This window comes from Myzus persicae, unplaced genomic scaffold (genome assembly GCF_001856785.1).
Source record: "Myzus persicae strain clone G006 unplaced genomic scaffold, MPER_G0061.0, whole genome shotgun sequence".
NCBI lineage: Eukaryota > Metazoa > Arthropoda > Insecta > Hemiptera > Aphididae > Myzus > Myzus persicae.
Window position 1 is genome coordinate 300,901 of NW_019102237.1, and position 16,288 is coordinate 317,188.

General features: G+C 29.6%; 1 protein-coding gene and 2 long non-coding RNA genes across 3 annotated transcripts; 1 reads left to right on the top strand and 2 right to left on the bottom strand.

Moving 5' to 3' along the window:
- Positions 1 to 249: 249 nt before the first annotated feature.
- LOC111031623 lies at positions 250 to 1,624 on the bottom strand. The gene is made up of 2 exons (XR_002604222.1): positions 1,115 to 1,624; positions 250 to 1,018 (listed from the first exon to the last, which is right to left on the bottom strand). It is a non-coding gene; the product is annotated as an uncharacterized LOC111031623 (long non-coding RNA).
- Positions 1,625 to 1,798: 174 nt separating this feature from the next.
- On the top strand, positions 1,799 to 2,677 carry LOC111031622. Its single transcript, XR_002604221.1, has 2 exons — positions 1,799 to 2,075; positions 2,458 to 2,677. It is a non-coding gene; the product is annotated as an uncharacterized LOC111031622 (long non-coding RNA).
- An 11,232-nt stretch (positions 2,678 to 13,909) lies between these two features.
- Positions 13,910 to 14,852, bottom strand: LOC111031624. The gene is made up of 4 exons (XM_022311652.1): positions 14,775 to 14,852; positions 14,413 to 14,667; positions 14,062 to 14,327; positions 13,910 to 13,993 (listed from the first exon to the last, which is right to left on the bottom strand). The coding sequence occupies exons 2-4, from the start codon at positions 14,651 to 14,653 to the stop codon at positions 13,964 to 13,966; spliced, it is 537 nt and encodes a 178-aa protein (XP_022167344.1). The 5' UTR covers positions 14,654 to 14,667; positions 14,775 to 14,852; the 3' UTR covers positions 13,910 to 13,963.
- Positions 14,853 to 16,288: the final 1,436 nt, after the last annotated feature.

Genomic DNA, 16,288 nt, shown 5'->3' on the forward strand with positions numbered 1-16,288 from the left:
ATAAATGTATTGGATATACAATTAAAATATTATTAACAAGCTTCAAAATTGTGAGTATTGTTGGCTTGATTAAAAATTCATCAATATTATTTGAAACTAATAATATTGTTTTCTACGGCCCACAATATTGATGTATAGTAAAAATTTACATCAAATTTGAAGAATTTTTCAATTCTAACAAGTTAAATAAGCACATACCTAATTTATATTAAAATGTATGAATAGTAAAAAAAGTAACATACAAACATAGACATTCTTACTTCTAGTATATTAAACATTTTTCAATAAAATCCAGGTAATGAATCGTTGTTCAGTTAACGACCAACAAGGTCTTACAACAAGTATGAATTAAAAAATAAAAACACAAAACTAAATTATTATGAACACAATTCATTTAATTATTGGCTTTGTTAAAATGGTACAAATATATTGAAAAATAACTGAGTTAATTTCTACATAAATAAATGTGATCATATTTATATAATCTGTAATGTATTTATATTATGGGAATTTATTTTTATAAAGATAGAGAAAACAACATTATTATTTATTTCTTAGTTGGGTCAGGTAATTATTTTATCTCAATACAGCTCCTCTTTCCATGTACACACTTCAGATAATCTCATAAATTGTTCAAACTAGTGGCACCTCTGATGTAATATCATAACGACAAGATTAGACGTTTTATACACGTATTTCAAGCAGTCTAACTATCTCAGCCTTGACACGAATATTTTTCCAAAACACACGTGTCAAGACTGCGGCAATTAGACATTTAGACTGCATGGAATACGTATATAAAAACAATTTCATCTAGGATTAGTAAGGCTGCTACAGGATCAGTGGAATTACATATCTGAAGTACGCACACAAAAATGTATTTGTTTAGGATTCAATTACCATGACCACATTGGATGATGAAAACAACGGATTAGTATTGTTATTGTGTGTGTTATTGGACGTTTGGCTGCTGTCTTGAATTTTCTCCTGCTCATATTCTGATTGATGTACAGAAACACTGTAAACATAAAATAAATATTATATATTATTAGTGAAACAATCGTTAAACAGTTTTGGCGAGCAACAAAAAAACGTCATAATTACAAGCACCTACAGTTATCAAGACGAAAGCGCGGAGACAGTTGATTGTTCCATTGAATCAGGAACCCAGCGGCCTGGTCGAGCACGATAGAAATGAAACTGAGTAGCGGGCATCTTAGTAAAAATAATTTAATTTAATTTGTTTATGAGTTGTAGCAGAGCCGCGTAAGGCAAACTAGTAATAACTAATAAGATAACGTCTCGAAGGACGCCTATCATTGTTTTAATAATATATTTTACGCCGTTGACGTCGTACCGTCAACATCGTAATACCATGGAAACCGCGCAGGGAGTAAACCGCGCCCACGAGTCGTAACGATTTTTGGTCGCGTCGGCTCGCGGTGTTCGCCGCCCGCCGGTACCACGGAACAGTACCGGCAACGAAAAATAAAATAAATACTAACGGTCGAACGCGGCAGACGCTATACCGACGGCGTACCAACTACCTAGAGATGTGATTGTTATAAAATTGAATTACTCGTGGCAAATTTTTGGTGCAGAAATACGCGATCGGTCCGGCGTCACGGAGTAATTACTTATTGGGGCGTTCCATTTCATCGAAATGATGTTTGGTCTCGTCACCCACGGACGTATTCGATCGTAACCGGTCACCACCACGACGGTTGGTACCACCGATCGCGTTTGGCGTCAATTCAACGGCGTCTACGTCGACGTGGCGTCGACGTGGCATCGTCGTGGCAGCCACGTACTCCTTTGCCATGGCTGATGACGACTGCGGGGCGCGGGGTAACCGGACGGCGTGATGTGCGTGCCGCGTTACGATAATTCATTTTTTCGCCGTCGCTCTCTGCTTCACTCCGGTCGTCTATCGTTTTTCAAAATTCTGTTTCTGTCGTTCGGACCGAGGCAGTTGTTGTGCAACTAATAATTGCATTACGGCTGCCTTGGTCTGGACTCGGTGTTGCCGAACGTTTTTGTTCCTGTGCAGATGCGGAGTCGAAAGTCAACGTACAGTAAGTATCGTTTCCTCTCTGTTGCATCCGTAACGATGTCGACAATACAGCAATGTTTTCAAGAAGAAATAATATTCGATACGTATCGATGGAGAACAATTGCGTACCGCCTCGACTCGGAGACTCGGAGTCCGACACGGATCGGCACGTTATTGCTTGTACATATAACGTGTAACATCTTAAACACTCATAATTGTGACCCGATACGTAACGATATACTCCAATTTCTTCCTTGAAAATCTTGCGCCCGGAATTTCAGTCATTTAGCTTTTTTTGTCTTGATAACTGTAGGTGCTTGTAATTATGACGTTTTTTTGGTGCTCGCCAAAACTGTTCAACGATTGTTTCACTATTAATATGTATATTTATTATTTGTTCGCAGTGTTTCTGTACATCAATCAAAATATGAGCAGAAGAAAATTCAAGACAGCAGCCGAACGTCCAATAACACACTCAATCTCAAATCTAATCCGTTGTTTTCATCATCCAATGTGGTCATGGTAATTGAATCCTAAACAAATACATTTTTGTGTGCGTACTTCAGATATGTAATTCCACTGATCCTGTAGCAGCCTTACTAATCCGAGATGAAATTGTTTTTATATACGTATTCCATGCAGTCTAAATGTCTAATTGCCGCAGTCTTGACACGTGTGTTTTGGAAAAATATTCGTGCCAAGGCTGAGATAGTTAGACTGCTTGAAATACGTGTATAAAACGTCTAATCTTGTCGTTATGATATTACATCAGAGGTGCCACTAGTTTGAACAATTTATGAGATTATCTGAAGTGTGTACATGGAAAAAGGAGCTGTATTGAGATAAAATAATTACCTGACCCAACTAAGAAATAAATAATAATGTTGTTTTCTCTATCTTTATAAAAATAAATTCCCATAATATAAATACATTACAGATTATATAAATATGATTAATTTTTTTATGTACTATTTAACTCTCAGTTATTTTTCAATATGTTTGTAGCATTTTAACAAAGTCAATAATAAAATGAATTGTGTTCATAATAATTTAGTTTTGGGTTTTTATTTATTAATTCATGCTTGTAGTAAAACCTTGTCCGACCTTTAACTGAATAACAATTCATTACCTGAATTTTATTGAAAAATGTTTTATATATTAAAGGTAAGAAGGTCTGTGTTTTTATGTTACTTTTTTTACTATTCATACATTTTAACATAAGTTAGGTATGTGCTTCTTTAACTTGTTGGAATTGAATAATTCATCAAATTTGATGTAAATATTTTACTATACATCAATATTGTGGCTTGTAGAAAACAATATTATTAGTTTCAAATAATATTGATGAATTTTTAATCAAGCCAACAATACTCACAATTTCGAAGCTTGTTAATAATATTTTAATTGTATATCCAATACATTTATTATATATATTGCATAAACATAGTACTTGTATTATATGGTGAATAATCTGAAGAGATTTTATCAAGAAAAGGGATCAGTGTGCGATCATGTTGAACGTTTGTAACTCATTCTAGGTTGTGTCTACATTTATATCGATGATATTGTAGTATGTAAGTTAACAAATGTGATGTCAATTTTGTGCACTCAGCAAGTTCTATAAAATATTGTAAGGTTCTGTTATAAGAACAATTATAACAATTAAAATAATAACTTTTATTATGATTGTTTATGTTTTTCTAATGTATTAGCTTGACGTAAAAATAATTCATTATATTAATTTTACCTAAAGCTAGTTTTTTTTAAATTATGGAGTTTTAATTTCATATAATAAGAGTGGTGATTAGAGATAGTGTATATGTTTCGGGACAAACAATTCATATTTAATTAAACATAAATAATAATACTTTGTCATCTCATGAAAAATGAAGTACAATAATTATTGCATAAATTTGTGTTTATAGAACTATATGCACATACCGTAAATAAAATTTTATGTTTTGATGCTGTAATTAAAAATATTTATTAAGTAAATATAAATCATTATTATTTAATACAATGTGGACATTTTAAATACAAATTATATATTGTTAAAAAAATACTATTATCTAACTATTGAGATATTCATTATTATTTATTGCAAAATAGTCCTTTTGTCAAATCTAAAGAAAAGTTATACACAAACCTGCAACCATGGTCAATCACTGCAACATATGGCTGTGGTTGTACATCTAATTCAATGCTAACACCGTAGATAATAAAGAAATTCTTTATTATCTATGACTAACACCTATTTTACATAGATATATTTTACACATAAAGTTGTCTGTAAAATTGTAAAAAAAACTATGTCATTAGTTAAATTTTCTTGTACAAAAGTTTTAAAATTTTAAAGAGTTAATTCCAAATCTATATTTGTTTTTAGATGCACTTACATAGTTAATATAAATGAAGTATCTAATAGTTTCTTAATTAATAATTGATTTTTAAATCATCAGTAATGAATACTTTGTGCCAAAAACATATAACTTTCTAGTTTTTAAATTTATAGAAATAAAGTACTTAATTATATTCTATAAATCATTTCGCTTATTATTATTTGAGGAAAAAAATCATTATTAAATTGTATTATGAAAAAAAATGTATACTTATAATATATTATTTTTCATGTGTTTACCGCATTTAATTAATTTTTATATATTTGTAATTATAGTTACCTATGCATTGTAATATATTATAAGTAGGGCTGTGAATTTAATGCACTTAAGAACCTTTAAAAATGTCAAAAAAATGCCAAAAATTATAGTATAAAATTCATTTAAAATGGTTTTTAATTTAATTTTTATATTTATATTAACATTAGGTATAGGATATTATACATAAGTACATTACATGCATACAAAAGTGTTTATTTAATAAAAAAAAATAATAAAAATGTTTATTGAATTTGAATTTTCTATACTTAATGCTATTCACCTGACAATTTTTTTAAGAACTTTAGAAATAAATTACTTATGTAGTTATCTAGCAATAAATTGCCTTATTTTATCGACATGTACGTATACAGCCTGTGAATAAAAATAATTTTTTTTTTTCAAACATTTTCCTGTCAATTGATGGAAATTGATTAAAAATACTGGAAAATTAATTAAAAAAAGAAAAGATGACCTATATTAGCACAAAAATGACCTAAACAATCAAAAATGTCAAAAAATGCAAAATAAAAGTTACACAAATGGATTCGTAGTTACATAATAATTCTGATACTTAAAATATTAAAATTATATCAATATATATATTTAATAAATTATATAGTAGTATAATAATATAATTATATTATATCATATATTCATATTTCAAATTATGTTCTTACAGAGCTACGTTTCGTCATCAATAAAAATAAAATGCACTTTCCTACATAGGTATTCACTGACCACAGTCCTACTTAGAAATTATATTATCTTTAATACCTATGTATTAATTATTTTTTTTAATTAAATTTACTACAGTAAATACAAAGTTTTTGTTAACAATAAGTTATCAAGGTAAAAAAATACCTTTGTATCGAAAATAATATTTAAGAATAAAACTCAAATGTCTTAGATGCAAGTGATCTATTGTTTAAAATTCTATTATCTAACAAGTTTTCTTGCATCATTACTTCGAAATTTAATATAACCAAAATTCAAAAATGTATTGCCATTTTATTGTGCATATTATGGAGTGTAGCCGTGTAGGTACATTTATATTTTATACTAATTTATAATTGATACTATCACCCGTACGGCCAATGGCCATTCATACTATGATTCAATATTGAAAAAGAATGCTTTTTTTTAAAAAAATTGTAAGTATTTGACATAAACACAAATGGCAACAGATTCAGTTACTCAATAACGATCTTATTCTCTAGGTCCTTTGAAAATCGTTATAAGCGAATTCTTCTGTATTTTGTTATAACTGAAAACCGTTATTCGTGGGTAGGAACTTGAAACCTTTAAATTATACAACTACATTTATACACTCGCAATACATTTTATGATTGCAAATATGTACTCAACCTACTGTATTATTATTAGAAAAAATAATAATTACTTAACATTAAGCAATGATATCGAAAAATAGTATGTATAGTTAATAATATTATTAACGATGCTGATAAATAACTAATGCAAAAAAAAATGAGTGAAAATAATAATTTCAAGGTGAACATCAAAGATATCCAAAAATTAACTTCACCAACATTTCGATTTTTGGGGACATTGCTTGTTATAAAAAGCAAAAACTATACAACTATAACTATTTTTTTTAAGTTGTTCCTCAGGAAGCAGAGTGTGTAAGTAGGTAAAAGGTGAGTGGCATATGACGAGTTCATGCCATGAACTAGGTACTATGGTCGCACACACTAGTCGTAACTGTTCTTCGATTTCGGCAGTGGTGTGGCGGCGTTGTAGCCCTCTTTCGGCGACTATCTCGATAACAGGCATACACTCCTGTTCCTTCGTGTGTTCTGATCGCTCATAATTTCCTCAAAGTTTCAACAATTCCGTCAAATAATTCAAACGAGTAAAAAACAAACCATCGGGAACGGATTCAGACATATTACTTCCCAATTTTTTTCAATAACTCTACAAACCCTAATATTACTATATTTCAAATGACATGTATGTCTGATAATATAATATATTATTATACGTATCATTCTGGGGTGCACAAACTAAGATAGTACTATGTTAATTCATGGTGGACAGTGATTCCCCCCCCCCCCAGATGTTTGCTCTGGATCCGTGCCTGCAAACAGTGCAAACCATAGAACACACTACAGAGATTAATAAAAAATTTGGTGACTAACCGGTCTCTAATTTTTGTGACCATCTTCAGTAAACGGTTGCAATTAAAAATCCAATCCATAATTATTACCTCTCCTAATTAATGGCACATTGTGTTATCAATAATTATGTAACAAACAATTATAACATGATAATTCACAAAATACGAATTTCAGTTTTAAATAAATAAAATACTTAGGTAATAGTGGTAATAGGTACTGTAATAGGTGTGCATACAAAATTTTTTAAAATTAATTCAAATCAAAATCGGTTTTTAGACAGTTTTATAGAAGGTGAGTACAGTATAACTAATATAGTTTATTCGATATCCAGTATTCCATGGGCTTAATAAGTTAAATAACCTGGGAGGAAAATGAATCTAAAATAATAAATTCCAAATAATTTTCAAAAGCAACAGGAAAAACAAATAAAAAATTAAGGGAAAATGGGAATTTGTACGCAAAACCTGTTTCCAAATAAATCGATTTTGGTTTTTTGTGTAACTCGAACAAAAATGAACGCAGATACATGACATTTTCACTGAATATTTGTGTAAGCATTTTCGATACACCTTACAATTTTATAAATATTTTGATTTGTGTACAACTATATTTATAGGCATATGGAATTTTCAATTATTATTTATTTTTTTAAAACTAAAGTCGATAAAAAATTGTTCGCTCTGTCAAAAAACTTGTAAATTACAAGATTTCTTGTAAGTTTTTGTTAGTGGAAATTAAAAAAAAAGTTGATCGTAAATCTACAATAATATTTCATGGTCGTTTAAACATGATCATGACAAAATTCGTTAAAATCAATAAAAATTAGCTAATTATATTTAGTTGGAAATTCTTAAAAATGTTTCTTTTTTATCTAAGACTAGATAAAAGGCTTCTTATATATTGTTAGTTGAAAAAAATAAAAATATATAGGCAAAATTTAGTTTTTTAAGTATTTAAAGTTTAAATTTTGACAAAATATTGATAAAATTGAAAATGATTTTGAAGTAAAAAATGTATACAATTTTCAATTTTTATAGCTAAGGATTGAACATTTAAAATGAGGTTAAGCTTAAGCAGTTTTTCCGTAACTACGATATCCAAAAAATACACGAATACAGCTATTTTTTATAGACATTTTAAGTTAAAATTTGGACAAAATTGCATATTAATACAAATAATAAAGTTTATTTTTTGGTTGTTATTCGGTGGCCAAAACAGCCCAATTTTACTTAAGTATAATTAATATTTTTCCAGCATCACTGATAATTTAAGAATAATATCAATTGAACTTACCGACTACCATATTAATAATAAGTATAAACTAATAACAATATGAAATATCCTAGGCTGACATAGTGACATACCGTCTCCGCCCAGAATCGTTTTTCGTATATGCAATGCATATGCATATGATATAATTGAATTCAAATTTTTTACCATCCATTAAAGCGACCTCCTAGACACCTAATATACAGCAGAGTGACATTCACTTTCCCGCTTTTTATCATTAACATTACGATAATACGACCAAATTAATATGTACCTACAATCAATTATAAATAATTAAATTTGTTAATTATTATTATTTTCAAAAATCACCGTGGTCAAATCTACCCCATTACCTATAAGTAGAGCAGAGGACTTGTAGCATTTGCATATTTGTTTTGCTGCACGATCACAAAAACAGCAAAGTAAGAAACGTTTCATGCTAAAACAAAGCTACCTAGTTTTAAAATTTTATTTTACATTTAAATGTGTATTTCGGTTTTTTTTTTTGGTTTTTGTGCATATTTCTTCGATTCTATACGTTGAGATGCATATTTTCAATAATTTATCATTTTGTTTTTATTAAATTTAAATATTTAATATACAACCAAAGCGATGTTGAATTTAAAATTATTTAAAATTTTGATCATATATTAATCGTACTTTGAAATCGTGGTTAGCGGCAACAGGTGCATCCAAATTGCATGCCAAAAAAATAAATATAAATCGGGTCGTCCGAATTGCATGCCGTCTATTGAAGGGGTCTGTCCGAATTGCATGCCATCTCTTAGAGGGGTATATCCAAATAAATAACTTACTTTTCAACTGGAGGATCGGGATTTTGTTACATTACAATAAGACATATGAATATTGTAGAAGGTAACCATGTGAATAAGAATCATAAAATAAAATAATTTCTTTTTCATCGACAACAAAGGCCATTAGTTAAATAAAACTATTATAGTTTAGAGTAATCAAGTGAGTGTATTTTAAATAATATTATTTTTAAATTTGGTGGTTTTTTTTGACATTTCGGGCACACAATATTACAATTTAAATAAACAAAATAATATCAGTAAGGTCATATAGTATCTATGAAACAGACCGAGGTCACAATACACTACATTACTCAAATATAGATACTATTTAGGGAAATATTTACACGGATATAAAAATATTTCAATCCAGAAACTAATCATTAAAAAGTTGTAACAGCCATTCATAAAAGAGCGTTTTTATACATGCATTTTTTTTTTAAATTAGGAAAGTCCAAAAAAAAGTTTAAGTTGTGTAAGTGCATAGTAAATAAACGTGTGGTGTACGGCATGCAATCCGGACAAAGCCTTCTAAGAGGTGGCATGCAATTCGGACAGACCCCTCCAAGAGACGGCATGCAATTCAGACATTTTTTTTTTTTTGGCATGCAATTCGGATGCAGCCGCGGCAACGACTTGCGGGATGTTATGGACGGAAGGAGGATCACCTACTGTATATAATGTTCAATACAAATATTATAATATTCAACTTATGGGCGCAATGAGCACTACATAACACAAAAATACAATGATAATAATAATAATAATAATAATAGCCCGGGCAGGTAATTGCGCGCTACAATTATAAAAATCATAATATAAATTAATAAATGACAACTCCAAAAATATACAATATGGTCTACACAAATCAAACGTTAAATAATAATTAATGGACCTGGTCTGCAAGCTCTGCAACCCGAACACCTGTTGACGTTTGGAGCTTATAATTATAACGTCAATAACTCAGATTGAGTGAAAAGAGGTGTACGCACTCGTCAGGCCCCGACTATCTCTGCAGTGCTCACGACTACAATAAAAATATATAGAAAAACTGAAAATCCGATCGGTTGACCACGAGGACAGCGGAACAACCCGGGGCGAACGGGCGGTCACGCAGACACGCCAGGTTCGGCCGTTGGCAAAAAACAGCCCGGCGACGATCGGACGAAAGTTGCAGTGGACATCGGCCGGCCGAGTGCTCGCCGCATAGAGGGGTGATGGCCTGCGGCGGACATTCCACACCGATCGCGCAAGACTATTGTAAAGCCTTAGGCGGTGTAAACGATTCGGCGGGAAGTCAGCCGAGTTCGGACACGCTCTTCGCGGTATACAACTTGAGTGTTATTTTATATTCATGTTTTCCGAAGGTGTATTGTAGTCAGTGGTCGAATTGGGGGGGGGGGGATACGGAGAGATGACATCCCTCTACTCTTTTGTATTTATATTTTTTTATCCCTCTACTTATTTTGTCTAGAATAACGCACTCCTCCTAAGACTTGTGTTTTAAAATGAAATAATTATTATGATTTTTATATTTATATCTATGTATAAGAAAACTTTTTATTTTTCGTATAGGCCTAAATCTGAATTGTAATTTTACATTTATTAGTTATATAACTAGAGATCGGATTTATATTCTCTTAAAATCCTTAAAATATGATGTTTGTATGTCACATAAAATAGGCAATATATTCTCTTAATATTCCTTTGCAAACCAGATATGTGATGTTTTACGTCCTTAAATATACAAAATATTCTTTTAATATTAAAAAAAAAAAATTCCATTTAAATTTATTTTTTATTAATATGGTTTTAAGTATATTTAATTGAATTCATTTTACAATAACAATTAATAACTGTATATTGTTCGATGGATAGTCGTGCCAGCTAACGAAATAACCGATGTGCTGTCGCAATCGATAAGGAATACCTGGAGATTAACTTTTATTTAAACCCAGAAATAAAATATCATTTAGTGAACATTGTATTTATCAAGGTGCTGATATACGGGAAATACGGTATGTTCATTATATGCTGGATATTACAAAAATATTCTCAAACATTCTCTAACGTGTTAAATATTCTCTAACCCCTAAAATAAGCTTTTTTATGTAAAATAAATTTTTTCCTGTGAATTCTGTGTTTCACGATTTGTAAAGATTTCTCACTCTCATTTAACTGCACGAACTAGAAACAAATATGTAAAATCATAAAAATCCGACCTCTAATTATAACTTATAAGTAGGGCCCGGATTTAAATGCACTTAAAACCATACAGAAATGCTTTAAAAAATAGCCAAAATGCCCTTAAAAAATACAATTTACCACAAAAATGACCTTAAAAATGCCATATATTTTTTTTTTATACAAATTGTAATTTATAAATGAGACATAATAATTATTTTTACATAATATTTTACTAAAAAAAAACTGAAAATTTGAAATATTGACTGATATGATGTTGACACGCATGTTTTAGGGGAAATATTATTCATTCTAAACATACCAAAATATATATTAAAATTTATGTAAAATTAACATTCTCAGTAAGTCTTTTGTACTTACTAAATTTTGAGCATTGCATTGGACAATAATATAATGTTTAATATTTTCAAACACCGAAACACCAATGACCTATTGTTGTCCAAAAGAATATTTTTGTAGTTTTTTTTAAATTTTATATCTATTTTGAACAAATATGCATTAAAAACCAACAAAATGACCAGATGACCCAATAATGTTAAAAATGCTCTAAAAAAGAAAAAACGTCGAAATATGCAAAATAAAATGTGTAGCTTTCAAACCCTCGTTACATGGAACGAATTATGTACTTAGAAAGCATTGTATATGATCAACCAAAAAAATATGCGCTTTGCATTGAAATCCGGGCCCTACTTATAAGCTAATTTTTATATTTTTCTGTTGAGTAGATTTTTTTCAGTACAGCTCTATTATTCTTTATATGTATTAAATAATACGATATTAAAGTTATTTTCGCTCGGCTTCCATTAACCGGGACAAAATTAATGACCGGCCGGGACACCGGGACATGCTGTTAAAACCAGGACGAATGGAAAGCCTACACATAATGGCCTTAAAGAGGTTTGAAAGCTAAAACAACATGAAATTAAAATTTCCGTTTCCGAAAAGGTGTTGGTGAGATGCCCTAGACCCATCAATATTCGTATATAAATAATTGATCAAATATTAAACAAATTATTTTATTCGAATAAAAAATCATCATTAGGTAAATACTAATTGAAGAAACTATAAGCACCAAAATTTAAATCATAGATATTAATGTAGAGTGATGAGAATAATATAAAAAATAGATACGTAGATAATAGGTATTAGCATTGATAATAAATATTTAAAATAAGTAATAATAATAGGTACCTGGACGTTTCCCCCCCCGTGCTTTCCCCCCACCTCCGGGAATCTTAACGGCACTGGACATTTACCCCCCAGACTGAGACGTTTCCCCCCAACTCAATATACATTGTTTTTACATATTATAATAGGTTCTTTGGATTTACCCGAAATATACGAGGATGGAACGTGTTTGAGTTGACAAAAGCTGGTATAGGTAGAACAAACAATATTTCGGAAGGGTGGAATAATAAATTCACAACACTAGTGCGAATTAATCATCCAAATATTGGGCTTTTTATTGAAGCTCTACAGATGACCAACTCAAGTGCATCAATCAAAATTTTAAATTATAGAGCAGGAGCTTTTCGTAATAATTTATGTAAAGATGATAGGTTAAAAAAATTATGTGAAAGTTTTTCAAATGATGATATTTAAAATTTTTTAATTTCAGTGAGCTATCTTACCAGAATAAAAAAATAAAAATATACATTTTTACAATTATATTTATTATATTATTATTTTATTATATTCATTATATTTATACATTAATTTAATCATTTGTACATTTATTTATTTGCATTGTATATTATTGTTGTTTAATATTTATTTTTTTTTGTCTGGGGGAGAAATTGTCCCGTCGAGGGGGGGGGACGTCCATTGTATCAGGGGGGAAAAGGCATGGGGGAAACGTCCTAGATTCATAATAATATATAATAATAATATATAATAATAATATATTATTGTATTAGGAACGTATTTGTTGGAAAAATTCGGTTTGCCTCATCGTGTATTGATAAAGGTAGGTACCTACTTATTTCTTATCTTGGATAATCAAACATATCAACATCATTTTTATTTTTTATATAATTTTATAATTTTATTAAGAAGACATTGCATAATATAACGAGAAGTCGTATTTTAATTTTTTTTTCTGGTTTACTATGAAAATGTATTGAATTAAGTATTATTTTAAAGTGAACTATAATATTGCAGTAGTATAAAATACATTAATAATAGTTTATTTTACATTTATAATAATTCTATACTTACTAAGCATTTATAATATTTATAGTCATAGGCGTAAATTTGGCTTGCTAGAAGGGGGGGCTAACGCTAAGATTATAATTTATAATTTATAACAGTAGAACTTTATAACAAGCCTACTATGCAAGCTTTTTCCTCCCCCTCACCATCTACATCCAAATTTTACAATTTAAAAACATGTATATAAATACTTCAAAATTATTTATTAAATAAAACCATACATAATTTAATTCAAATATTAATAAGTAATAACAATTAACATCATCTTAATATTACTTTAACATAATATATTTATGTTCCTCTGCGAATTGCTTAAGAATGATATCTTTATTAATATTTTTGGTATCGTTTTTTTCTATGTACAATATAGACACCTGAGTAAATCTATCTTGTAACATAGACGTTCGTAACCATGTTTTTATTCGGCGCATGGCCGAAAAGCTTCTCTCACACGTGGAAGAACTAATAGGTAATGTTATAGCTACTTTATACAAATGAAACAAGTTTGGGTAAACATTTTCCTGTAAAATAAGTTTTAAGTTATCAGTTATTAATTCTTTTGAAGTACCATATGTTTGGATTATAACGTTTTTAGCGACGATCATTTCAGCTTTCAACGAATCAACAGAAGTCAGAAATACTTAACAAATCCTAAAGAAATATAAAATTAAGTATTAGTCAATATATACACTATACAGCTATACAATATACATATTTACTTTATAATGATCAATGAAGTAAGTACTTAGTGCAAAATCTAGTTTGAAAAAGTTATCTATAGATGTTGCCATTTCTAAACTTTCGGGCGTGAATCGTTTATTCATATTCTCAATTATACAATCCAATATAGGAAAATAAGCATGACATCTGAAATAATCTTCTTTACTTTCCTCTAATTCCTCAGGAGTGTTGTATTGAGCACTTGTAGTTGTACTCATGACAAAACTTGATAGGCTTTTTGGCTGTAACCTTTTTCTTTTACAACCTATTTTACAATTTAAAAAACAACAAACATTATTTAATGTTTATATTTATTGTACTAATATTATTTATTATTATATTATGCATACTTTGAAATGGTTTTTCAATTGTTAAATTATGGTCTTCACAAAATTGTAATATTTCTTTCCACATTTGTGAAAACGCAACAGGATTTCTTAAATCTTCGAACGATTTAATAACACTTTTTATTACATTTGCCGCATTTCCTAGTGTAGCTGTCTTTGACTGAAGTTGATTTGATAATATATTAACCATAGTAAGCACCTTTTGAAGAATAAATAAATGAACTACAAATATTCCTTTTTGCATATTGGTCAGAATTCCTGAAAAATTAAAAAAATTGATTGTATAATTAATAATATAAATTAGGTAGTTCATTTAATTATAAGAAATAAAAATGTTTAAATTAGTAATAAATTATAATTGATACCTATTGCTTCGTTAACATCTTTATCATTATTGTTTTCAATTTCTTCTTTTAATAATCTTATGATAGAAGCATAACATTTTTGTAAAGCTTCACAATTTTTATATCGACAGTTCCATCTTGTGTCACTCAGTCGTGTTAAAGTCTTTTTTTCAATACCTAATTTTTTTTGAATGTCAATGAGATTTTTATTTCTCGCTGGTTGAGAAAAGTGAACATATAATGACTCTAATGTATGAAAAACATTTCTTGATTCCTTTAAAGCAAACAATATGATAAATATACCTACCTAATAATACACAATAAATTCACAATATTATACTATATTTTCAGTTTTCACATACCTTTTCAGTTTTACACATATCAAGCACTACAAGGTTGACTCTATGAGCCATACAAATATACAATGGGTATAAATAGCATATGGAAATTTACATTTTATTAAAGCTTGTACACCATTAAATCTCCCAGACATAACACTAGCTCCATCGTAGGACTGGGCTACCAGTTTAGCATTAGAGTTTAATCCACATTCCTTCAAGTATTTGAGTATATATTCACAAAGAGATGGAGCATTTTGACTTTCAGAGCAGTTAATGAAACCAATGAACTTTTCAAAAATGTCTAGCCCTTTACAATAGCGTATACATAAGGCCATTTGTTCTTCTTACAATACAAAATCTATTACTTAAACGTTCATAAATCATAATATAATCTTATACCTACCTATCGGTGCTTTCCTGCTTAGGAATTACGTAATAAATTGAATTATTTTTCTAACAAAAAATTGAAATTTGGAGATTTAAAATGAGGGGGCTATACTATTTTTTAGGGGGGCTAAGCCCCCTAAGCCCCCCCCCCCCAATTTACGCCTATGATTATAGTTGTAACTTATTAGTTACTAAGTCACACCAAGAGTTCAAGAATTATATAAATTATAATACCCACTTCCTTCATAGGTATACTGTATACTATAATATATAAAACATATAATTATTTAAATAATGTTTATGATGTGGAGTTGTGGACTGTGGTAAGGTTTTATTCCCTTTTCTATGGGCTATAATTCTACTCACTAGTCACTGCGTACAAATCGTATGAACCACGATTTGTAAGTTACGGACTAAGATATCAATATATCTTAGTCCGTGGTTTATGATTATGAACTAACTGTTGTTATCACGCAGATAAGAACTGTAAAATGTTTCCTGATACTCTGTTTATACTGTTGATAAACTGTTCCGATGAAGGGTCATTATAAATAGGGATTGGGGTACTTGTCCCGAAATTTCATGGAGAAAAAAAAAAAGAGAAAAAAGAAAAAGAAAAAGATAACCCAACCTAGCCAACCGCCAAATGAGTTCAAATTTTCAATTTTAGAATTTAGTATTCCTAAATGAGCCGTCTTGAAATATATATTCAATTATGTATTTAATAATTCCCGCGTTTTTACATCTTATTGTTGTGTTTTGTAACGGTTTTTGCGAGACGTTTTTTCCAGTTTCCCACCACCCAGT